The sequence below is a fragment of the Podarcis bocagei genome, assembly GCF_964188305.1.
Source record: "Podarcis bocagei genome assembly, chromosome: 1".
Lineage (NCBI taxonomy): Eukaryota > Metazoa > Chordata > Lepidosauria > Squamata > Lacertidae > Podarcis > Podarcis bocagei.
This window is the reverse complement of record NC_138125.1, coordinates 87,600,928-87,625,855: the sequence shown is the minus strand read 5'-3', so window position 1 is coordinate 87,625,855 and position 24,928 is coordinate 87,600,928. Positions and strand designations below refer to the sequence as shown.

The 24,928-nt window shown below is 46.7% G+C and overlaps 2 protein-coding genes across 10 annotated transcripts in view; one reads left to right on the top strand and one right to left on the bottom strand.

Moving 5' to 3' along the window:
* The window catches only part of OBSL1 (obscurin like cytoskeletal adaptor 1), a 178,404-nt gene that overhangs the window by 18,942 nt on the left and 134,534 nt on the right, over nucleotides 1-24,928 (bottom strand). The gene's annotated exons all lie outside the window — the stretch shown is intronic.
* The window catches only part of ASIC4 (acid sensing ion channel subunit family member 4), a 232,915-nt gene that overhangs the window by 194,441 nt on the left and 13,546 nt on the right, over nucleotides 1-24,928 (top strand). For 3 of the 4 annotated variants that reach the window (XM_081171432.1, XM_081171435.1, XM_081171434.1), the window contains exons 2-9: nucleotides 15,133-15,277; nucleotides 16,558-16,685; nucleotides 19,337-19,496; nucleotides 21,219-21,275; nucleotides 21,597-21,750; nucleotides 21,905-21,996; nucleotides 22,824-22,903; nucleotides 23,567-23,671. In XM_081171432.1, the coding sequence (XP_081027558.1) occupies nucleotides 15,133-15,277; nucleotides 16,558-16,685; nucleotides 19,337-19,496; nucleotides 21,219-21,275; nucleotides 21,597-21,750; nucleotides 21,905-21,996; nucleotides 22,824-22,903; nucleotides 23,567-23,671 (921 nt within the window). Of the gene's footprint in view, nucleotides 1-11,828; nucleotides 12,436-15,132; nucleotides 15,278-16,557; nucleotides 16,686-19,336; nucleotides 19,497-21,218; nucleotides 21,276-21,596; nucleotides 21,751-21,904; nucleotides 21,997-22,823; nucleotides 22,904-23,566; nucleotides 23,672-24,928 lie in introns of those variants that run through there. The other variant, XM_081171433.1, reaches the window with a different exon arrangement.

The window sequence follows — 24,928 nt, the reverse complement described above, 5'->3', positions numbered from 1 at the left end:
AGCCACTTTGGGTGGCTTCCAGCAAAATATAAAAAGAATAATAAAGCATCAAACATTAAAAACATCCCAGTACAGGGAAGCCTTCAGATGTCTTCTGGAAGTTGTGTAGTTCTTTATCTCCTTGACATCTGATGGGAGGGCGTTCCACAGGGAGGGTGCCAATGCCGAGAAGGCCCTCTGCCTGGTTCCGTGTAACGTCACTTCTCACAATGAGGGAACTGCCAGAAAACCTTCAGAGGTGGACCTCATGAGATCATAGGAGAAGTGGGCGCCCTTTATAGATATTGGTGAATAGTTTGCATAAACCACCTCCAAGTGTGATCCTCAGTTAAGCTAATCTCCCCCCCCCCCCGCTCCACCCCTCAGACTAGGCCTCCCTGGACCTTTGGACCAAGTAAAGTATTTTTTTCACTCACCATGCAAATAATTGGGCTTTCAGTAACACTGGAAAATGAAAGTGAGCTCAAATTGGAGGCGCCATCAAAAGGAGTATTTAAGGGGGTGCCATTTTATCCACAGACTTTCCTCAAACTAAGCAATGACAAATGGATCATAGTTGGACTGCCCAGTGGCTATCTCTGAAGCATCTAGACTGAGCCCAGTCCCATGCTTTGCAGAACGTCTGTTGCTGAGCTCAGTTTGTTTCCATCCCAACACCTATTGATGCAGTCACACACACCCCTTAATATAGACGCTTTGCACAATTCCTGGGTAATTAAGGAAGGGCCTCCCCACCATCTAGGGGAAGAAAATATGCCTCTTTCTCAATATTTCCATAATCACAGGGACTTTCAACACCAGCACGAGAGAGCAAGGATGGATACGGAGAAAGAAAATCCCCTAGTATTTGAACATCACAGAAAGGATATCAACATCAAGACAACAGCTATATAGCTGAGGGGAGGGGTAATGGTTTTTTTTTCAGGGGGAGGAATCAAGGATTCTTAGAGCTTTCAAGGCTTATCTAAGCACTGTACAGGCATAGAGCTGAAAGGGGGAAAATTAATTTCGAGGTTAGTCACAAGCTATGTCAACTGTCCCATCTCACACACAGTGCAGCTGACCCCTCCCCACTTGCCCCCATTATAACTGGCCCACTTTCCACCCAGCCATGAGGCCATGTTTGGGTAGGCACGGCTGCCACAGACATTGCACATTGGCAGGGTTAAATCAACCTATTAGGCAGAAGCTCCCAGCAAAATGACATTTCCTCTCGCCCGGCAGAGCCAGGAACTACCGTCCTCAGCTGTGAGAAAAACTAATATAAAGCTGCCCTTGTGTGAAGGGCCCGATGGTATCAGGGAAGGCGCAATAAATCTCAGCAAGGAACACATTCACTGAGACGGGCACAGCCACACACATACGGCTACTCCACACTCTCAGAGACTCATACACAGATATCTCCTTAGGAGACCCCTGGGTCTTTCTCTGTCGCACACGACACATCACCCTACACAACAAGCACATCCAGCTGTCATGGGCAGGAGCATTGTTGGCCCCAGAACAGGCGCATGTAGCTGTTCCTCACACACACTGCTACCCTGCTGCCTGCCGTACTGATAACCCTCACCTACAAAACTAATATATCCTTCACCATGTGTTTGCCAGCCTTTTTTGTGGACAGAATCCCTGCGTCTATGACAGTCACAATTCAACAAGTACAGCACAAACATGCAGTGATAAGGAAAGGCTCACCTGTTGATTTCTTGAAAGCCATGCAGGTGCTTGTGACGTGCAACTTGTCGACACAAAAGATGGCAACCCTCACTTAACCCTCATGCCTGAAGCATATGGCTGCCCCTTAGAGCAGACAGGCCCCAAGTATTCATCAGAGAAGGAGACAATTTTAGCCTCACATTTCAATCCGAAACAAAATGCATTCATATACAGGTGTCTCACCAGCACGGGCACAACACAACACTGGCCATTACCCCTCCCCCCAAAGACACATATATACAGAAACAGAGCTATTTCTCTCAACACGTATGTACATGCACTTGGGCATCAGTACCACAGACAATAAGAAGCTGTACCCTATAGATATAAACTTATCAGTGCTCCCTCTTACATATCCCTTGCAGACTGACCTCTTCTGGCATACTACTTTGTCCCATCTTAGACACTTCCCCCTGTGTAAGGTTATATACATAATTTAAAGTGCACATAAATGTAGAATTCCTCAGTAAGGAGAAGTGAACCCTAGAACCAAAGAGTACTGAAATAGGAAGCAGACTCTAAAAGACCTCATATTTTGTCAGTGCACCCGCTTATTCCAAAGAAGTTGAGACTGTTGCAAACACTTAGGTTATTGGCGAAATGACATTTCCCCCTCCTTGGGCTCCTGGGGATTTGGCTGCAATGGTAGTGTGTACAGTGGCCCTGTCTAATTCAAGATCCTGGACTTAGCGCCCCCTCCTCTTTAGAAGGCCATGCCTTACTTCAGTTGTGAAGCACACAATATTTTCCCTCCTTGGCACCATTCTGTGCTTTGAAACAGCTTCTACATTTCTGATACGTTAGAGCAAAAATAAAAAAATAAAAAAATCCAAATGAAAAGACCAGTTTGCCAACCCTATTATAAGAAGGAATTCTTACAGCATGTGCAGTTGCACATTTTTAAAAACAACAATACTAAAATCATAGCACTACAGAATAACATGGTGCTTTTCTTCTGCTGCCTTGACGCTAAACACATTTGCTTGGGAATAAGTGCACCATTTCATTGCAAAAAGGGGTAACATAAATTTTAAGTAAATAAATAATTAGATGATCATCTGTAATCATGACTGCCCCCTGACAGTACAATGTTTTTAAAAACAAAAAGAGAATGTTGTGACCAGCGTCAGCCCGGTGGGCCCCTGTATGTCTATCTCAGCCTAGGTGCTGATGCTGGGCTTGTTTACTTCTGCCTCCATCAGCTGCTCTTTGGGTGGTTGTGTTGTGTGGCTCTGGACTTCAGTCGCAACGTCCAGCCCTTGCTGAACAACCAGGTGTGCAGTGGCAACGGCTCAGTGATTGGTAGACACACTCCAGATAGGGGCTACCCATTGGGCCAGTGACTGCGGCTGAGGGCCATTTGTTATAATTTAAGAATATGCAAGGTGGATACATATGGTGGACACAATCATGTTTTAAGTGACCATTCGTGACAGGGAACCACATGAATGCAGCTCCACGCAAGTGAAATAAGTGTGTGCAGCCATTTTAAAACCAGCAATTTTAAACATGACATTCCTTATACACACAATGTACAATCATAATCCATGAGGGTTTGGAAGTTGGGGGGGGGGGGGGTTGGAGGGAATCTGTCCAAATCTTAGTCACTCTATAATATGTAAATAGACAGTTGCCATCTCCTTGCAAGTGCTGCCACCTGCTGACTAACTGGAAACTTGGTGCTATGAGCACAGGCTGGTTTTGCTGAACTTTGAAATAAGTCCAGCCTTGGCTGAAAATTTTGCTAATAAGGGTATTCAGATCAGCAGTTTAAGGCTTCTTAGTTTTTCATGATCATGCAAGGAAGTGCCACAGCCTACTCTGCATTCTCTCTTCCACCATTATTTGCACCCCACTTCCTCTCTTTTTCACATGAACATTTGTGCTTTTATGTCAGAAATCCTTTTGTTGTTTCGGGGGCATCATCTCTCTCCTCACTTGGCCAAACTAAGGGTGATTACCACCTCCAATATTTATATGTATATATTCTTCAGAAGGCAGCTATTGGTGAGAGATTTTGGAACATAGCCATGGGCATGAGAGGAAAGAAGTCCAACTATTTTTCCTGTGCTTGCAGCCACGGTCCAACACCAACACAGCTGGAGTTTGTAATAGCTGTGGAAAGGGAAACAGACAGGCTCAAACGTTTAAGAGATTCATGGCACATTTAAAGTACTTATCTATGCTAGGGTAACAGCTTTAAGCATAGATGCAGATTTAGAAATCATTACTGGAAATTAAAGAAATACGATGCATCTTGCCATGGTGGGGAAGGCCATGTGTGTCTGCTCAGTCTGCCACTCACATGCTCACTGTTGACGGACAATTTCAGCGCCCCTGCTCGCTTCCTAGGGTTATTCAGCTTTAAACCGGGGACGGAGTGGACAACCCTTCCAACAGAGAGTGCCTTCAGAGAGAAGACTTTAAAGTAGGACAAATGGCCACCCTCATGATCCATACAGGAATCCCAACAACCTGAAGTCCCTGCATCTTCCTCACGTGGTACTTCTCTGCTAACAATCCATGGCCTAACCACACTGATATACAAATGCACGTGTAGGAACCAATATTCAAGGTTAACAACTCCACCCCCACCCCCGGCCCCCCCAAAAATGACCTGGGAACTCACGGGACCCTACCCAAGTAAATGCCTTATGTGTGCTTAATCTATAGCTACACGTGATAGATTGTTTTAAAGAATGCTGGACTCAGTGAATCGATGTTATTCTGCCCATTTGGGCTTCAGCAGAGTTACTGTCAACTTCAGATTGGAACAGAGAGCAGGCCGAACCAGAGCCAGAGTGCAGTAATTACTCTGGATTGAGATCGGAATCTGGTATTTGACCCTGAGATAATCTTATCTCTTCAAACTGTTCTTGGTAGCATAGAACATCTTGCTATATCGGAGTATGATTTATCAGCTGTATTTTAAGGCCTGGGAGGTGTACGGTATATCAAAAGAAATGAGCAAATGTATGTTTAAGTAAACTTTCTAGTTTAATATAGAAAGCAGAAATAAAAAGTCATAGGATTAAAGAAGTGTGAAAATTAAAAATAACTACATGCAAGCTGGCTGCCGCCTCCTCCTCCGTTTAGTAGTTTACTCGTGTGCCACTTTTCCATGGTGAACCATGTTCAAAGCAGTTTGCAGTAGCGTCAGAAAAGTTTGCATAATAAAATACAGCCAACATTTCAGGATCATTCACTAACCTCAAAGCATTATAGTTAATAGTCATGTAAATATTAAAAGGCCAAACATCTCCCATTAATATGCACTAAGATTAAACAACCCACTAATAATTCATACTGTGGCCTAACAATAAAAAGACAAAAATACAATCCAAACAGCAAAAAGAGTACATTTAATCCTAAACTAAATGTTGCCCCCAGCAACAGCCCCCTAACAATACATTCCGGTGGATGTTTGCTTAGAAATATATTCCATTGTGTTATGTAGTACTTTCCTAAACCAAATAAATGTGCATCGGGTTGCAACCTACGTCAGTCAATGCAGGCCTGGCTCTCCCAGGCCAGATGGAAATAAGCCAGAATGAGAAGCAAGATCCTAATGAACATTGGCAAGCGGTGACAAGGCTTGACAAGGCAGTAAGCTTCCATTGCATTGGTACAAGAGGTTACATTTTCAAAGGCCAGAAATCCAAGTCCAAGCAGCTGTTTCCCACTTGTAGTTCCAAGTCACATCATGGATGCAAATTGACAAGAGGCTCTTCCAGCAAAGATCCATCATAGACACGGCCAAGATCCATCTTTTTAACTTTCTTTAATACAAGAACTCCTATGTTTTTTCTAAAGATCTCAAAATCTAGTATGAGCGATTGCATTAAAAAGTCGTAACCAATCACAGCCTTCATTCACTGTAAATCAGCTATTCAGATTACCAGGATGTAAAACAAAAGCCTGTTTCTGAAATATCACATTCAACAATGTTAGAATCCAAGTAAGAAATCTTGCACTACCACATCAGAAAGAGTTCCCTATATCCTGTAGCTGGGATAATGTTGGGATAAAGTTTATAGTTTTGCCATTAAGGTAAATGAGCAGATCTTGTATATAGCCAGTCTGTAGTCATTCACATATGGCACAAGAAAAAGGAAATTCTACACAAAAAAGGGCTATATCCATATTATTTAAAGCCACATTGAGTGTTGATGAGCTTTCTTTTCTCAGCTATTGAACTGGGTTTCTTAAACTGGTCTGTTCTGTTGTGCTTAGCATAAAAACATAAAGTTGAAGCATCATTAAAGAGGTACAAACCTCCCTAAGATTGGTTTGAGTAGACATCTTGTACTGCCCTACTTCCGTATCACTTTCCCATCCCTCCTCTGTCCTTGTTATTTTTTTACAATGGATTTCTGTCATTGTACCTGTTTACATTCAGTAACCTAGATATGACTTGATAATTTTAAAAAATATTATTTAACAAAAGGTAGGCCTAGCTACTTCCTGATTCTGGAGCCCAGCTAGTGTCACATTGTTGTCTCAAGGCCTCCACCCCTTTCCTGCACAACCACATCAAATTTATAGGTGTGGGTATGAATGTTCTGGTGCAAATGCACACACTCCATGGTTTATAATTAAAAAAATGAAAAGACCAAGCTTGCAGTTCCAGGACAAGAAAGTAAGTAAAAACTGTAAACACGTAAAGATTAGTACTTGAAAAGCTAAGGGTAATAAAATGAAAATGGAACTAAATGAGGCAGGATGCACCATGACAATTGTGCCAGTTGGCAGAATGGGCAATAATCATGAATTGGCTAACATTAGCGTACGCTCACAGAGATAGATAGATAGATAGATAGATAGATAGATAGATAGATAGATAGATAGATAGATAGATAGATAGAAAGAAGGATGGGAGGGAGGGAGACCACTGCTGAGCCTTGATAGGGTCTGACTCAAGGAAAATATTAATTAGGTGGCCCAAATCTTGGGTCCAGTTCACACATTATGGAGAGGCAAACCCAAGTGCATGCTCAACAGGAAGCTGTATCCAATTGTGGGCCCTTGGCAAGTATCCTTGCATGCTACATGGAACCTTCACGCTGTACATTATTTTGTGCACACTAAGAACAGGTGTGCCTCTAAGAATGTAGTGTGTGGATGGGTCTCCTTCTTTTAAAGGTGCTCAGAATACACCTGTGCTCCCCATTTGATAAGGTTTCTATTCCCTATTTAGAATTCTGTGAGCCCAAGTTGGGATTGTGACCTTTTGCTCCTGATATGACTACATGGCTTTAGCAGCTACATGACAAGCTCAACAGATAAAACTGTTAAAGGTGCAAGAGCTCTTCCCGAAATAAAAGTTGGCAACCCTAGCTGAAGGGCCTGAATAGTTGGCAGCCTATTAAGCATAGAGCGGTTTTCCAAAGCAGCCCTGGGCCTATTTGACTGCAAACACCATACACTCCTGGTTAGGGGATGAACAAATCCCAAAGCTTCGTTTGCACCCTGGCACCCTCCAGCCTTCAGGATACGGGGTTCTTAAATGCTGCCTCCCACAGCCTTGAAGGGGAAAGGAAGGTCAGAAACAGAAAAAGGCTTGTACCTCCGCAATGCTTAATTACTGAGGGAGATCAGCTCCAATTGTTGGCTGTAATCAATATTTATTAATTACCACAATTAATTGTGATGCAGAATTAGGGCGGTAATGAGTGGAGTGTGTAATCAGGAAGGGCTCGTTAGGCAACCTGCAAGCTAGACAGGGGGCAAGCTGGCAGGCAGCCACTTGAGAGCCTCTGGGAGTGACAGGAACAACTGAAACAGATAGGAAGGGCTTTGAGGGGGAGGAATAGGGCAGCACCAGCAGGCAGGTGCATAAAGAGACTGTGACAAGTGATGTTGTGGGTGCGGGTGTTCTGTGCCCTGTGGCAGGCCCAACATGCCTTCTTCATTAGTTTTGTCACCTTCTTAGCAAATGTGGATCAGGCCAGTGTCCCACCTAGCCCAGTATTCTCTTCTCACAGAGGCCAACCGGATCCCTATGGGGAGTATATGAGCAGGACTTGAGTTCAATGGCACTCAGTCTCCACTTTTGCTCACCAGCGACTGGTACCCAGAGGCATATTGAGTGGAATTCAACTAACTAGTCCCACTAGAGCAGGGGTCAGCAACCTTTTTCAGCCATGGGCCATTCCACTGTCCCTCAGACCTTGTGGAGGGCTGGACTATATTTGGGGGGGATGAACGAATTCCTGTGCCCCACAAATAACCCGGAGATGCATTTTAAATAAAAGCACACATTCTACTCATGTAAAAACACCAAGCAGGCCCCACAAATAACCTGGAGATGCATTTTAAATAAAAGGACACATTCTACTCTTGTAAAAAACACGCTGATTCCCGGACCGTCTGCGGGCCGGATTGAGAAGGCGATTGGGCCGCATCTGGCCCCTGGGCCTTAGGTTGCCTACCCCTGCACTAGAGGAAGCCAGGGCAAGGACTTCCATTAGCATAGTGGGGCTTCCCCTTGCCCTGCACATACAAACACACACACAATTGGTTAGGGGGTGATCAGGAGAACCCCCAAATCAGAGGTGGGGGGGGTGTTGTTCCATCTGACAAGCTGAAAAGCTTGCACTGAAAGAACAATTGCCATAGTGCTATGCTGAATTTCTCCCGCTGTTTCCAACAGTGGAGATAGAACATAACCATTGTGGCTAGTAGCTTTATCCTCTTAAAATGGGTAACCAATACCATTTCTTGTGTGAGTGTATTCCTAAATGTAACTGTAAGTGCTGTGTGAATAAGTTTTTTTGTTTTTTGTTTTAAATTGTTTGTCCTGAATCTTCCATCATTTAGCTTCATTTGAGGGCCTCAAATTCTTGGGAGATGACCTTGCAAGGCGAGCCGCAAGTGGGTCTTCTGAGCCACAGGCCCTTCCTTACCCAGTGGAGTAGGAATTGTCTCAGTGGTGGAGGAGGGGATGCTATATTTGCGGATGGAGTCAGTATGGCCAAGTCTGAGAGAAACTGGCAGTGTATTTTACCCCATACCAGAATCTGGCAGTGAACTGAGCTGATGTGAACCCTCTTCACAATTAATCATGAGAAGGTGAGGCACTCTACCCCCCCCCACACTGGCCCACCCTTGACACCTAAGGGTTCAGCATAGATGCCTGAAAAGGAAAAGTATATGTATCTTCTTGGGAGCAGTACAGCTTTGTAGAAGTAAAGCTTAGTCCACAGAGGCAAGGGGCTGGGGTGGGAGGAGAGGAAGAGAAGGAAAGGGAGGATGGGAAAACTTCACAGAATGGCATCAGAATGGGTTCAAACTGTGCTGGGTTAATGTGGTAGGGCGGCAGAGAAGGAAAGAGGCACGGAGCCATGACAAGACAGCCTTAGGCCTGTACGTTGCCATTGCCTGTCAGGCGTGGCCATAGAGAACTTTGATACAGCATAAAGTTTGATTCCTGTTTTTCTCAGCTGGATTTGAAAAGAGGGGTTGGGGACTTGTCGTCTGTTCATGATACCCTTACTGCCTGTTCTGTGAAGCCAAGTGAAATGTTCTAAGTCTGAGCAAAAATGGCCTCCCAAAATTCTCCTCTCTATTTGCTGGTAGCAAAGTCGGAGGGAAGGCATTTTGCTGAATATTCTCCCAGAGCAGTGAGGATTGGGAAGGCAGAATTCCCCAGCAGCTGAGGAAGCACTCCCCCCCCCCCAAAAGCAGTGGGTAAACCTGGGAAGCCAGTATTCAAGTCCTCTCTTAGCCAGAAAACTCACTGAGTGACCTTGAGCCAGCCATAGTCTCTCAGCCTAACTTACCTCACAGGGTTGTTCTGAGGATAAAGTGGGGAGGGGGAAAAATTATGTGTGCCATTTTGAACTCCTTGGGTGAAATAATGGAGAGGAGGACTGGAAAAAGCAAGAGCCAAGCCCACAGCTGCTTGCATTCATATGAAAACATGGTGCCATCACCTTCAATTCTCCACCTATTCATGGGATGAGGGACATTTCACTGAATATTCCCTAGGGGGAGTATTCTCCAGCAATCAATTAATCTCCTTTATTGGCATAAAAAAGTACATCATATACATGGATCAGAACACAAACACAGTTAACGAAACGTAGTGCGGGGGGGGGGGACGACAACCTGTGGACCTCCAGATGTTGTTGGACTACAGCTCCCTCATTCCTGACCAATGGCTATGCTGGTTGGGACTAGACAGCATCTTAAAGAGCAGAGCCATCACCTTGCCAACAAAGGTCCGTATAGTTAAAGCTATGGTTTTCCCAGTAGTGATGTATGGAAGTGAGAGCTGGACCATAAAGAAGGCCGATTGCCGAAGATTTGATGCTTTTGAATTATGGTGCTGGAGGAGACTCTTGAGAGTCCCATGGACTGCAAGAAGGTCAAGCCTATCCATTCTTAAGGAAATCAGCCCTGAGTGCTCATTGGAAGGACAGATCCTGAAGCTGAGGCTCCAATACTTTGGCTACCTCATGAGAAGAGAAGAACCTGGAAAAGACCCTGATGTTGGGAAAGATCACAAGGAGCACAAAGAGAAGGGGACGACAGAGGACGAGATGGTTGGACAGTATTCTCGAAGCTACCAGCATGAGTTCGACCAAACTGCAGGAGGCGGTGGAAGATAGGAGTGCCTGGTGTGCTCTGGTCCATAGGGTCACGAAGAGTCGGACACGACTAAACGACTAAACAACAACAACAAATGGGAGTGGGAGTCCAATAATATCTGGAAGGCACCACCTTGGCTACCAATCACTTTAAGAGTGGGGGTGGTACAAGCCACACCACACACTCCTGGGCTACTCAGCTGAATGGACGGTAGTGGTTTCGGGCTCTTGACATTCATAAGGGGCCTCTGAAAACTCAGTACTCTGCTGTGCTTGATGCTGGGGAGGACACCCTGTAAAACTCTTGTCACTGCATCACACTAGCAAATGAGGCTTCTGTGCTGCCAAAGTATCTGCAGGGAAATGACAGTGGTTCCCTTTGAACGCTGTAGACAAGCTCCCCCTCCCACATAGTGGAGGCCGTATTGATTAAATGGTCCTGTTGGCAAATGGTGCAGGTGCATAAGATTGAGGTGGAGGAAGCATAGAATCCGGAATGTAATGGGTTCTAAATCAAATCGCAGGGAGGGAAAGATGTCAGTGGCAGACCTTGGGGTCTCAAATTTCAGCCCCACCCCCCACCTCTCACCTTCAATTCTATACAGCGGTACCTCGGGTTAAGTACTTATTTTGTTCCGGAGAGCCATTCTTAACCTGGAACTGTTATTAACCTGAAGCACTACTTTAGCTAATGAGGCCTCCCGCTGCCACCGCGCTGCTGGAGCACGATTTCTGTTCTCATCCTGAAGCAAAGTTCTTAATCCGAGGTACTATTTCTGGGTTAGCGGAGTCTGTAACCTGAAGCGTCTGTAACCTGAAGCGTATGTAACCCGAGATACCACTGTATCATAGTTGGGCGCCTCCCAAGGCTTTGCACTCAGAGTGACAAAACTGGTTGCAGTCCCCTAACTCTGTCTCTGCAGATGTATTGGGGTTGGCTAAGGGGTCGATCACACCGGATATAGGCCCAAGAGATTTGATTTTGAGAGGCAGACACAGAATCCTTTGGAACCAGCAAGCAGGGGATCTGGCACACAAACCTAGCAATTTAGACACAACCCAGAGGGTAGCTCAGGCTAACAATGCCTAGGGGCAAAAGTGCTCTGTCTTGAGGAGGGGTCCTGACTAGCAGGTAATTGCTGAGTGCGCCGGCCAAACGCAATTAAAAAAACAAATAATGTGGGGTGATGCATGCACACACCCACACACCCCGTCCCCAGGAGATGCGACAGCACCTTCAGCCCTCTCTTACCTGAGATAGAAACGGGTGTTTGAAGTATTAAGGGCAAAGGGAGGGGTGTTGATGCTGGGATCCACCCCTTCCTTCGCTCATCACAGAGCAGCCAGTGGCATCTGACACAATTGGCTCACTGTGGTGGAGGGGACGGGGGGCTCCCTGCAGAAAGCAAAACATTGCAGATGAGAATATTGACTTCCCTCGGGTGGAGCCCCTGGGAAGATCTAGGACACTCAGCCTCAGGGCTCCACTCTGCCCAACGTCATCCGTTGAACTGAGGGTTTCTCAGCTGTGGTGAAGATGCCCTTGTCCTGCTGCCCAGATGGGTCCCCTCCTGTGCCCAACTTGGACGGCTCCCTGGCTCAGCTCACCTCGCGCTTCCTGCGTGCGACCAAGCTGCACGGGCTGCACTACATGGGCTCACGCCAGCAGTCCTGGGCACAGCGTCTGTTCTGGAGCGGGGCTTTCTTGACATCGCTGGGGTTGCTGTGCACATGGTCAGCCAACCGGATACAGTACCTGCATGCTAAACCGGTGCACACCAGAGCCCGCATGAGCTGGTCCCCCTGGATGCAGTTCCCAGCGGTCACCTTCTGCAACCATAACCCAGCACGCTTCCTCCAGCTCACCAGGCCGGATTTGTACTCAGTAGGACACTGGCTGGGGCTGACCTACAAGAACCACTCCCTGCTTCCCAGCATCTTGGAGGAGTTGCCAGAAGAGCAGCGCCCCTGGCTTAGCCGCCTGGCCAACTACACCCGGTTCCTGCCATCACGCCTCTCTCCACATACAATGGAGAGTTTCTTCCATCGCATGGGACATCAGATTGAGGACATGCTGCTGGATTGCCACTTCCAGGGCAAACCTTGCGGAGCCCAAGACTTCACCCCTGTGAGTGGCTTCCGTTCTGCACCAGGACCTGGGGAGGAGGGGTAAAGAGGCTGCAAGGATGAATAGTCAGGAAAACAGATTACAGCCTTCTTAAAACACTTGGAATCAATTTTTGTGTGTATATGCAATAGGGAACAGGGAAGAGTTGGAGGATATGTTTGCTTTTTCAATGCATGTTTGAATAGCAGTGCAGCAGCTCTCATCTGCATTAGCAGCTTGAATTGGTTGGTGGTAGTCATTTGATTTTAACAAATCAATCCAGAATTAATAGGTTTCAACTTGTGTGCCCCGAGGGTGCAGATGCAAGGGAGCAAGCTGCACCTTAGATGAAGATATAGCAGAGCCTCCATCAGGGAAACTCGTGGTCCATTCACTTTGACTCTGCAAAAGTCTCTGGGTTCAGTTCCTTCCTATGTTGTGGGGAGGCAACATTCATCCGCTTGCCAGAGACACTGTCTCAAGCTAGACTGCTGCTGCCTCTCTTTGATCATCAGGCAATTGGCTTCAAGATTTGTGTTGCTGAGCTGCAGAACAAACATGGCACTTGCAACAGCCAGGAACTGTTGCCATGAGGGTATTTGCTCCCCTTATCCTCTTAGTCCCATTTGACTTGGCAGCTGGTCCAAAGTGACTGTGACAGTCGGGGGGGGGGCATGCACACACACACGCACACACACACACACACACACACACACACACACAGGCTTCTTTTAGGATTGCCTGCACCTTGGAACTTGCTCCAGCATCTTCTGCAATGTGTACGAGTTCCATGGCAGCTGCTAAGAGGTTCCATGGCAGATGAATAACTCTGGAAAATATCTCCTGCAGGGTGGAAGTCTGAAAAATACTCATCAAAGCCATACTTTGTGAATGGGTGCTAATCACAGATAGGGAAAGTGGATAAGCTAGAGTCACCTGCATGTGTCAATTGTGTGAATAGAACATTGTGCAATTATTGGAGAGCAGCACAATGTTTCTGGTCCTGCCTCTGCCATCAGGCATTCTGTTGGTCCTGCTCCAGGATGGCTGTTCATAGATATAAGCATTGAAGAAGCCTACACATGAGCAGTTGCTGGTGTGGAGGCTTCCAGGTGATTGGCACTTCCAACCAGAAAGGTGTCCCAATTACGAAGAAGATGATGATTATACCCCATCCAAGGCGGCCTTCTGCATCAATAGCACAAGCTCTCACGTGGCGGTTTCTTCAGTACAGATGTCCATGCCAAAAGAAAGACTTTCAGGGGCAAGCTCAGCAGTGTACCCAATGCCAAGCAAGGGCCAGCAACACAGCCCTGCTCCCTGGTTATTGTGTGATGCCCTAAGGCGGCTTAGGCTGATGGAATTTCATAAGAGAGAGGGCAGGGAGACCTCATGGGGCAACCCAGAAGGAGGAAGAGAGAATTACAAGGCTTGAGGCAGACAAGGTAAATGTTTGGTGGCAGTGGATGGTTGTTTTTCTGCTACAAGTGATGAACCCCACTGCAATGGACTTGAGGTACTATGAAATCGAAAGTTAGATCTAAGTATACTGGGGGGGGGAGTTGGGGGGGATGTTTGAGAAAGAAATGTCGGCTATTTTAGTTTTGTTTTCCTGCCGATCAATATTGCTTCTCCCTGGTGTTTTTAACAGCATTCCTCTTGTACCTATTATCATCTCACTTTAAAAAACTACTTGCTTGCTTTGGCACAAACTGTTAATTTCTGTGTGGCTTAAGGTATTGACCTAAGACGGTCAAATTATCACGTGTATCTGGACACTGTAGAAATAAACCAATCCTAAAATATTGCTGATGGATCCCAAAGGGTTCAGTACCACCAGAATAGTGGTGGCCAAAGAAAGAGTTAGTTGCTGTAGAGTGATTGGGGTCAGTATCCTGACCCAACCTGGTAAACACAAAGCGGGAAGTGCTTGTCTCAGAATGATTTGAGGGAGCAGCTGGGCTTTTTGAGGGTCCTTGATGTGGGAGGGGGCACCATCACAGCTTGGGACCAACATGGGTGATGTATCAGATGCTGACTTTGAGGTTTATTCCCCTTGGTTATTTTCAGTCCCAACCTTGTCCTGGGATGAATTGGCCCTGCTGGTATATTCTTTGCCTCTGTAGCTGTATCTCCCCACTACTATCCTGCCCCTGTTTAGTCTCCCGGGGTCAAGTACCATTTATCCACTTATTTCCTGAAATACAATGTATGCCATGAACTCACAAGAGCTCTGCTGGATGAAATCAAATGCCTCTCTCTAATCCTGCTGTTTCTCACAGTGGGCAGCCAGGTGCCTTTGGGAAGACTGCAAGCAGGACATGTCCTCTGACTCTCTGAAGAATCTGACCCTCTTTTTCAGTTGTGTGTTTCTCCCTCCTTCCAGCTAAATGGTGTATTGGGTTCAGGCAGGATTTTTATACCCACCTCTCTCCTATGCCAGAGAAACTTCTCCCCCAGTACCTTGTAGGACTTACAACTTAGGCAGACAGATCTCATTGATCTTGTCAGGGGAAGAAGCCATGGTAAAATGGAGGTCGAGTAAAGGATAAGCCAGATGCTGGAATAGCAGAGGGGTTGTTCCAATTCTGGGTCAAAGGCCTTGGCAGAGTTGAGTGGGGAAGCTTCCTGCTCCTTCTGGCTACGTTGGCATGCACAGTATTTGTTGGGCTTCTAGGCATGACGGGCCCTTTCTCTAATATGCCCCTTTCTCCCCAGGTCTACACACGCTATGGGAAGTGCTACACATTCAATGGTGACCGGAACAAACCACGAGTGACTCGCCAGAGTGGGATGGGCAACGGGCTGGAGATTATGTTGGACATCCAGCAAGAGGAGTACCTGCCCATCTGGAGAGAGACCAGTAAGAGCTGGGAGGGTGCTGGGAGAGAGGAAAGGACGTAGAAACATAGGACGCTGCCCTACAACAAATTAGACGATTGTGCCTTCTAGTGCAAGGGGGTGTCTGCGCTCAGGCCTGGGGGCCAAGTGCAGCCCTCCAGGCCCTTGACTGTCCCTAGGGATTCTTCCCAGGCCACATCCCTCACAGCTATGGTCCACAACCCCCTTCATTTCTTTTGCCCGACTGGAATGTGTCCTTGAACTGCAATAATGCCTTTCGCTTGCCTGGATGGAGCGATGAAGGCATAGAAGCCTCTGACTTGTGTGGGACTGGACTTCCGTTACCCTGCCCATCACTGGCCTGCGACACATGGAAAAGGTTTCCCACGAGACAACAACCATCAGGATGAAAAAGGCTTATACCTTATACCATGCCTGATACAGTTTATTATTGCCCATTCTGAATTTCAGAAGCTCTCCAGGGTTTCAGAGGAGGGGTATTCCCAGCCTTGCCTGGAAATGTCAGGAATTGAACCTAGTGCCTTCAGAATGCAGAACATGTGTTCTGCTACTGAGTTTAAGATGATGGAGTCACTGTGCCAGCAGCTCTAATCTCCTTGCTCCCCAGCTCCCCTTCTCTCTGCCTACCTCAGTCCTCACTCTCCTGATAACAGATTCCCTCTTATATGGCTCATTGATGGCACTATCTACCCCCCCAGAAGCCAGTGGGAGTGAGCAGGAGGGGTTAGCTGCAGTTTCGTGAAAGTAACTAGAGGTTCACCAACATTTTTTCAAGAGAAAGAGCGCCTAAAAAAAAAAAAAAAACTTCTACACCCTAATCAAAGAGTTAGGAAGCACAATAAGAAATTTTTTCATTACAAATATACAAACATAAAAAGCATTCATCAAACAACCAGATGCCCTAATTGCTATACTGTATATTACAATTTTAAAAAATGTCACCAGGATCACCAGTTTGCACATACTGTACTATCATTTAAGACACTGATGGGCTGGCATATTCAAATAGATGCTCCTGGCAGCACATTTGTGATATTTTTAAAAATTATAATACATAGCAGTGACCAGAGCTGTTTGTTTTATTAATGCTTTTAATAAAATCAAGAGTCCCCACTTGATTAGGCGTCAGTCAGCTGCTCTGCTCACAACGGTTGGAAAGGACAGGGATGTATGAATGCAAAGGATAGACATGAAGATCTCATTAAATTACATGGCTAAATTTATTCAGCTAAGGTCTAGCAAAACCTTCCTTAACTATGGCCTCATTCCTTCCCCTTGCAGATGAGACATCATTTGAAGCCGGAATTCGAGTACAGATCCACAGCCAAGATGAGCCACCCTACATCCACCAACTGGGGTTTGGAGTCTCTCCAGGTTTCCAGACCTTTGTGTCCTGCCAGGAGCAGAGGGTAAAGACCATGAGACAAGGGAAGATGAGTGCAGGGCTGGTGGGGTGGGAGGAGAAAAGGGCTCCAGCTTTTCGGGAAAAGTGAGACTGGAGATTGTGTGGTGTCTGATAACAGTAAGGGGGCATAGAGTGATATGCCTCTGGCAGGGACAGGTAGATGCAAAGTGTCATAGCCACACTGAGCAAAGAGGTAAGGATTAAGCATTGCTCCCAGTCAGTGAATGTTTATCCCTAGAACCTCCCTATGAGCTGTTATAGAGGAGGACTAAGCAGTGGCTTTAATGACATGCTAGGCAAACATCCCAAAAGGATCTGGACTTGAATGTCACTGTAACAGGCATTTGATAGCCTAGGATCCAGGACTCTTACCTGGTCTGGTTCATTCAGGCTAGTTGGAATGAGAATTGGACAACCTCAACATCTCTCCCACCAGACCCTAGCCTGTAGATAACAACCAGATGTGATGCTGTTACAGTGACCTCCACTTAGCAGGCTGGACCATGGGTCAACCAGGATTTTTTAAAAATCAGATCATTGCTTGCAGAGAAGTTAAATATAAATGATAGGTCTGCTTGCTGACATCTGGAAAAAAAACCCAGCAGCACAGCACATCTTAATGCTATTCAGCAAACTCCACAACTTCTCAGCTAACTCTAATGCAGTTTGAATGAAGACACTGAAGTGTTTACAGATCTTTTGCAGGGATTGTTTTGTGCTTTCTAATGAGGAGAAGCAAATCTATACATTTAAACTGGTTTAATGGTTATTCCATCTTTCCAGGGAACCGTGACATTTGTAATTCAATAGAATAATAAGGATCTTAGGAGAGAAAAATCTCAGCACCTAACCAAACTACAATTCCTAGGTTTCTTTGGGGGAGCCATGAAAGTTAATATGACATAGAAGCAATATAAATCTGTAGTGTAAATACAAGGTGCTGATTTTAATAATAATAATAATAATAAATTTTATTTATATCCCGCCCTCCCCAGCCGAAGCCGGGCTCAGGGCGGCTAACAACAATAAAACAGTACAAAAGTACAACATAAACAACATTCTAAAATCATTCATTATAAAAATTAATTATAAATTATAAAAAATTAATTTTCTCAGTGCTCCGGGAAGAAATGCCTAAATCAGGAGGGGGCAGCCTTTTTGGCTCATCAGGCCGGATCTTTATCTACCCCTTCCCAACTGGCAATCTTTGCCAGGTGGGCAGGACCACCCACACATCAATCATATGATGTAATAATGATGCCATATGATTGATGTGTGCATTGTCCTGCCCACCTGTCAAGGTTGGCCCGCAGGGTTGGGGGAAGATAGCGACCAGGCAGGATTGAGCTCCCCGTGCCTCCGTCAATGTGTGATGAATTTAGTCCTGCTTTCTGCAGGGTTTGGGTGCACCATTGTGTTTCCCACCTTAAATGATTGTTTCTTCACAGGCATTGGAATCAGAGGGAAAATCTGAAATGGCAAAACACATTTCCCATAATCAGAATGAATTGCAGAAGCTTATTTCAGACCCAAAAAAATGCAAGACAGCTGCCGTCCTTTTAGAAGCATTCCTTTATCAGACGTTACATTAATTGCATTGAACTGTGTCAATTTAGTGCCTCATTTCCTTCCTCCACCATGTTCAAATTAAACTCTACCTAGCTTTGTTTTAATTTTAGCTCAGCTTCAGCACAAGGCAGTGAGCAGTTTAAAATTTTTCATACATATCAATGAATTGGCATATGCAGATGAGCAATCCTCGTTCCATCTAGCCGGGTGGCAACTCTGATTATTCATCAAAGAATTCCACAGCATTACAATGAATGAAAGAAAAAATCACCGTAAAAAAGTGTTAAATCAACATTTGTCATTTGAAGGCTCATTTCTTTGCATTCTGCCAGCATCTGCCAGAAAGAAGTTGATCACATCACATCATGTAGGCTTTCTCATTAGATATTGATCTTGAAATACCAACCCCCTCACACACCAATCACCTGCCTTTGTAGGGCTTATGCTTAGTATTTATATAGCACATTTCAAGTGTTCAAGGTACACGTTATTGATAATGTAGTACAAAGTACTGAGTACTTGTATCTCTCTAGCCCATTACACAACATTCCTGTAAGTTGGGCTGGTGTCTTAATAGAGCACATTGGAAGGGGAAAGAGTGCAGAGGCTGTGAGGACAATGACTTCCTTATGGGAGCTTGTTCTTGATTTGAGATTTGAACTGCAGACTTCCTTAGCCACTGCACTTGTTCTGTATGAAGAACTGCCCTTTTCCAAGGCTCAAATGAAAACTGTTAGATTCATTCTGCAGATCTGTAGTGAGAGTACAAAGCGTGCACACTCCGAAATGTCAAGAAAAATCTGATGCAACTGTATTCCCATTACAGTATTCCCACTGGTGGTGCCTCATGCATGGGTTTGAACTTCCATGCTGATGGGGGGTGGGCAAGCACCACTAGGGTTATTTACAGCAGAGCTTGTGGGACATTGGGAGCGGATAGGGACTGGAGAGCTCAGCTGGGAAATGGGCTTCAGTGGAAGCAAAACTCCCTGCCCCAGAGCTGCATTGAGAGAGGCATTCTTGGTCCCCCAGCTGGCCAGGGCGCCATTTTCTCTTGGCTCTTAGCCTGCCCGCCTTCTCCTGCAGCTGACGTACCTGCCCCAGCCCTGGGGCAGCTGCCGGGCCAGCGTGAAGGGGGAACAGGTTCTGCCCGGCTACGAGAGCTACAGTATTGCTGCTTGCAGGCTGCAGTGCGAGAAGGAGGCTGTGGTGCGGAACTGCCAGTGCCGCATGGTGCACATGCCAGGTAAGGTGACCCACCACCACCCCTCCCCTTAAGTCCCACGGACTCCAGGACTCTCTCCTTTTGCTGCCTCGTTGATGTGCTGAAGTATGAATTCATTTCTGCCATGTGCTATTTTGACACTGTTGTCATTTTCCTGGACTGCTCTTGTTCCTTTAATGGAGCAGCCAGACATTTGGCAGCCAAGCAAGTGAAGCTTTCCCCATAATCCATTTGTGTGCCAGGAAATTTTTGTGTGTGTCATACAGTTATTAAAGAGACAGGAGCTGGGGGAGACATAGAGGCAGCACTCCCACATACCCTCTATGGGCCTACCCTGCTCTCAGCCTCCTTGCACTGCCATATTCTATGCCTTCTTGGGTATTAGGATCCCTGACACACTCAAGTTACTTGTGGGAGAAGAAACTGTCTTGCATAAGCCCCTGGTACAGCGGTACCTCGGGTTACATATGCTTCAGGTTACAGACTCCGCTAACCCAGAAATAGTACCTCGGGTTAAGAACTTTGCTTCAGGATGAGAACAGAAATTGCACGGCAGCAGCGGGAGGCCCCATTAGCTAAAATGGTGCTTCAGGTTAAGAACAGTTTCAGGTTAAGAACGGACCTCCGGAACGAATTAAGTACGTAACCCGAGGTACCACTGTAATTTTGACTCAACTTTCCTATAGCGCAGATATTTGCCCTGAGACCTCCCTATTGGAGCAGAAGTGTGACCCTCCATAGTGACTCCATGCAGGCATGTGAGCACCTTAAGAAAAGATCATTCAAATTATGTCTCCTCTGGCTCAGCCCCTGGAATGCATTGGGCTGGCTGTAGCTCTTCCTTGCCTACCACACCAGCAGCTGTTCTGCCTCCTTCAGTCTCCATCCCCCCCCCCCCCAGCCATCTGCCACCTTCCAGGGCATCTCATCACTGAATGGACTGAAGTCTACAAACCCCCATATAGAGAGCGATCATTCTGACAATGAAGTCCTGGGAGGACTTGGGTATGTATGTTTAACGTGGAGAAGAGATGATTAAGAGGTGATACAATAGCCATCTTCAGTTATTTGAAGGGCTGTCACATAGATGATGGAGCAAATTTGTTCCCTCTTGCTCCAGAGGGCAGGACCCCAATCAGATTACAAGAAAGGGGATTTCAACTATATGTTACGAAAAACTTCCTGGCTGTACGCACTGTTTGAGAGTGAAACAGACTACCTTGGAAGCTGTGAGGAGAAGGGCTTTCCTTCATTAGAGGCTTTTAAACTGAGGTTGGAAGGTCACCTACCAGGGATGTCGTAGCAGTGGATTTCCTGTATCCAATGAAGAGTTGGACTAGTTGGCCACTGAGGTCCCATCCAACTCTAGAATGTCTTATCAATACAGGAAATTTACTACTACACTGTCCCTGTTAAGTTTCAGTCCATCCTCAGCTCAGGATTCATCCAGACTTCCTTTTGTGCTGCATTTCTAGGCTTTAAAGCTCTGTGTCTGAGTGGTTTTGTTTTGTTTTTTGTCTCTGCACTTTCCCTGGGAAAACCCTTGTTTTTACTGCTGAATCAGAGCAAATAGCAATCTGCAAGGGGGAAGCCCTTCCATCAGCAATCCTAGGCAATTGCCCATAATTGCCTAATGAAGTGACCAACCGTCTCTCTTAACACCACCGAGTAACAGCATGAGCTTGAATTGGGTAAGGAGAGGACCCAACTCTGTATCTCACTAACCAGGTCCTTCTCCATCAGGTAACGAAACCATCTGCTCGCCCAACGTTTACATTGAATGTGCTGACCATACACTAGGTAAGTGCTTCAGCAGATACTGAGCAGCTGTATCCCTCAGCTGGGGTCCAGTGAGCTGGTACAGAGGAGAGGAGGGCAGCTGTCACCCTGGGGTGTGATGGAGAGGCATGATGTTGTTGGGCTGTGTCGAGGGCTCTACTGACTCTCTCAGACACGTGTTCGTATCCCAACAGGAGTCCCAAGAGGATTTCTTGACCATGAGACATTGCCTCAATAGGCTGTGGGTCTTTTGCCATGGCAGGGTTGAGCAGGCAATGGCTTGTTTTGATTGTTGTTCCAAAGTGTTCCTATCCTGCCTAACGTGCAGCTCTCTGCTCACAGATACAGCAGTTGAGGATTCCCAGGAGCGCTGTGTCTGCCCCACACCCTGCAACTTGACCCGCTACGGCAAGGAGATCTCCATGGTGCGCATGCCCAACAAGGGCTCGGCCCGGTACCTTGCTCGCAAGTATAACCGCAATGAGACCTACATCCGGTGAGTGCCCTGTTGCTGATGCACAGCCCACAGGATGTGGGAGAAGCACCAGAACATTATAAACAAAAATGGGCTAGGAGGGAACTGGGTTGGAGAACTATATGAGCCGGCTCAGCCTCTGAATCCTTTCTCTCCCCTCCCCAACTCCCCTTAGGGAGAACTTCTTGGTGCTGGACATCTTCTTTGAGGCACTGAACTATGAGGCGATTGAGCAGAAGAGGGCATACAACCTGGCAGGGCTTCTCGGTGAGTGGATCTGCTCCTCTACCTGCCACCTTCCTTTGGTTAGGGCTAGTGCTCTCGAGGCAAAGCAAGCTTTGAGAAGGAAGCGACACAGGCAGGCAGGCAAATGGGCAAGAACCTGTTTGTGATTCATACCTTATGTTGCTGGGACGGAGACATGACGTGGGCTCACCAAAATCCCAAGGTTTTATGGCAACACAGGTTTCACCTCATTGGCCTTTCCCTGTCATCTGCCAGCATCTCTGGCTGTTTGCTGCAGTGCTGACTTCTGGACTCCATCACTGGTGGTGCCAGCAACGCAGGCCCAACAGCAGTTCCCTCTTTTGACAAGCCGCCACAGCAAGAAGGCGCCTGGCCTGGACTTATAGAGCCCCCCCCCCCTTCTCCCTGACACATCACACTTCAGGGCCTGAGCTGCCTTACTCCCTGCTGGGCACCCAACCAGTGTGCAGGGAGGGACTGCTCCCACAGCAGCTGTGCTCACACGCCTACTTCATCCTCTCCATGAGGTCTTCCTCCAACCTCTTCCTCCAGTGCTAGAAGGACCCTGGTGCCCATTGCTTTCAAAAGGAGCAGGAAGCTAAACCCTGAAGGAAAGCAAAGCCATACCAATGCTCCTGCTGCTCACTCTCTTGCCTTTCCCCAGGCCACCACATTCAGTCACCATTTCTCCCTCTCCCATTCCCTGATACTCAGTAAAAGCGGCAGGGATCCTGCCTGAGGCCCTGTCACCCTCCTCCCTGCAGAGGCCTCCCCAGTGCTCAGGGTCCAGCAGATGACTTGCTTTTCACCATCGTCTCCCTTGCCCTAACTGCCTCCTTTTCTGCCAGGGGACATTGGAGGCCAAATGGGCCTGTTCATCGGGGCCAGCGTCCTCACTGTCCTGGAAATCTTGGACTACATCTATGAGGTGAGGGCCCACCTAGGGGAGAAAGAAAGGGTCTTGTGTTGCATTAGCTGTGACTTTGTACTGGGCTGAGCTTAGAGCTTGCATCGAGGGGGAACCTATAGCTCTGGCACCCCCCACTAAGATAGTGCTGTACCGTTAACTGCTGACACCTTACATAGAGCTGGCAAACTCCCCTAAATTCAATGAGTTTACCTGCTTGTCAGCACAGGCTATGCTATTCCCCCCCCCAGGTGGTAATGACCAGCACCTGGACCACTTCTAGAGCAAGGATGAGGAACAAGGGATACTTGGAGTTGGGAGTCAAACAACAGCTAGGGAGCCACAAGTCTTCCCTGCCTCCAGTACTACAGAACAAGCTGGTAACATCTGCTGCATCTGGACAGCTTCAGCGAACTCCAACCACAGTCTGCATGATAGGTCCTTGCTATGGTCCATGTAGGATGCTTGGCTGTTCATGACTACCTGCTTGCAGGACTTAGGGCCTCTAAAGTTGTTTTCCAGGAAGAAATCTAGCTTGATGACATCATAGGGCAAAGTGGGAATAGAGCAAAATGCAAGTTGGCAGGAGTTGCTGTGTGTATATGACACGTTCCCTACTGCAAAGTGATATAGGAGTTTAAACACACATGGAGCTGCCACTCTCTGCCTTTTGCTGTGCCCCAGGTGATCCGTGACAAGGTGGCCCATGGCCTACGACGCCCCAAGCCCCCTCTGAAGAAGCCTTCAGGCAGCATTGCCACCCTGGGACTGGAGGAGATCAAGGAGCAGGTACACTTGTTTCCCTTGCCACCCAGACTATTTCCTGCAGCTGCCATAAAATGGGGAGTGGGTGGATCGCTGGAAGGAAGCGAGGTGCAATTCTTTGCCTTTCCCAGCTTTGAACCTGGTCAGCTAGAGAAGGATGGGGAGGGTAAGAGAGAACAATATTCTATCTTTTTGCATATTTGTATTGGGTAGATCCACACAATGCCCACCGATATGAAAAATGATGTTGGAGAGTTTGTGTCATTTAAGCACGAGAGCCTCGTTTTGTTTGTGGACCACTGCATGCTTTGGGCCATGTGGGCTGCATGTGATGTGTGTCTGTATTTCTTAACAGCATTGGCTGGAAAAGATGCACGTTAATGTGTCAGCTACTGTGCGAATTCTGTGTATTTATTTATGAGATTTACAAACTGCTAACTGATAGAATACATCAAGGCAGTGTACAAAAAAAAGAATTAGAAAACTATAGAATTATAAAACCGTAACATACAAAACTCAGGGATGGCTCAGTTGGTAGAGCATGAGACCCTTAATCTCAGGGTTGTGGGTTTGAGCCCCATGTTGGGCAAAAGGTTCCTGCATTGCAAGCGGTTGGACTAGATGACCCTCGTGGTCCCTTCCAGATCTGTGATTCTAAAACAAATGGCCAGCACTGAATCAAATTAATTCTCTTAGAAATGCTTGGCAAAACAAAATGTTTCCAGAATTGTCTGTTTGCTGCCTGTTTGATTTCAACAGGAACAGTGTTGCAAGTTACTGGTACCACCATGCTAAAAGCTTCGGTTTGTATAGGAATTAAACAAATATGAAATAACTATGAGACAGTAAGTAGGGCTTCTCCAGATGGTCACAGTTTTCTGGCCAGTTTATAAAGCACCAGGTGGTCCTTCAGGTAACTTCAGGTTAGGGCTTTATACACTGAGAGTAATACCTTGAACTTTGTTTGGTAATGTGCTGGCAGCCAGTGCAAAACTTTCCACACCAAAATGCTGATGCGGAGCTGCTCTGGCCAAAAACTGGACCGCAGCATTCTGCACTTGCTCAAGGGTAACCCAATATAGGTAACACTGCAGCAGTCCAGTCTAGAGGTCCCCCCAGCGTGCCCATGTATCCCTGTCCAGGAATGGCTGAAGAAGGCATACAAGCCCATGCTGGAAAAGGCATTCTTAGTCACCAAGCACCCAGTGACAATGATGGATCCAAGAGTACTCCCATGCTATGTACCTGTACCTTCAGGGAGAGTGCAACTCCATCAAGAAC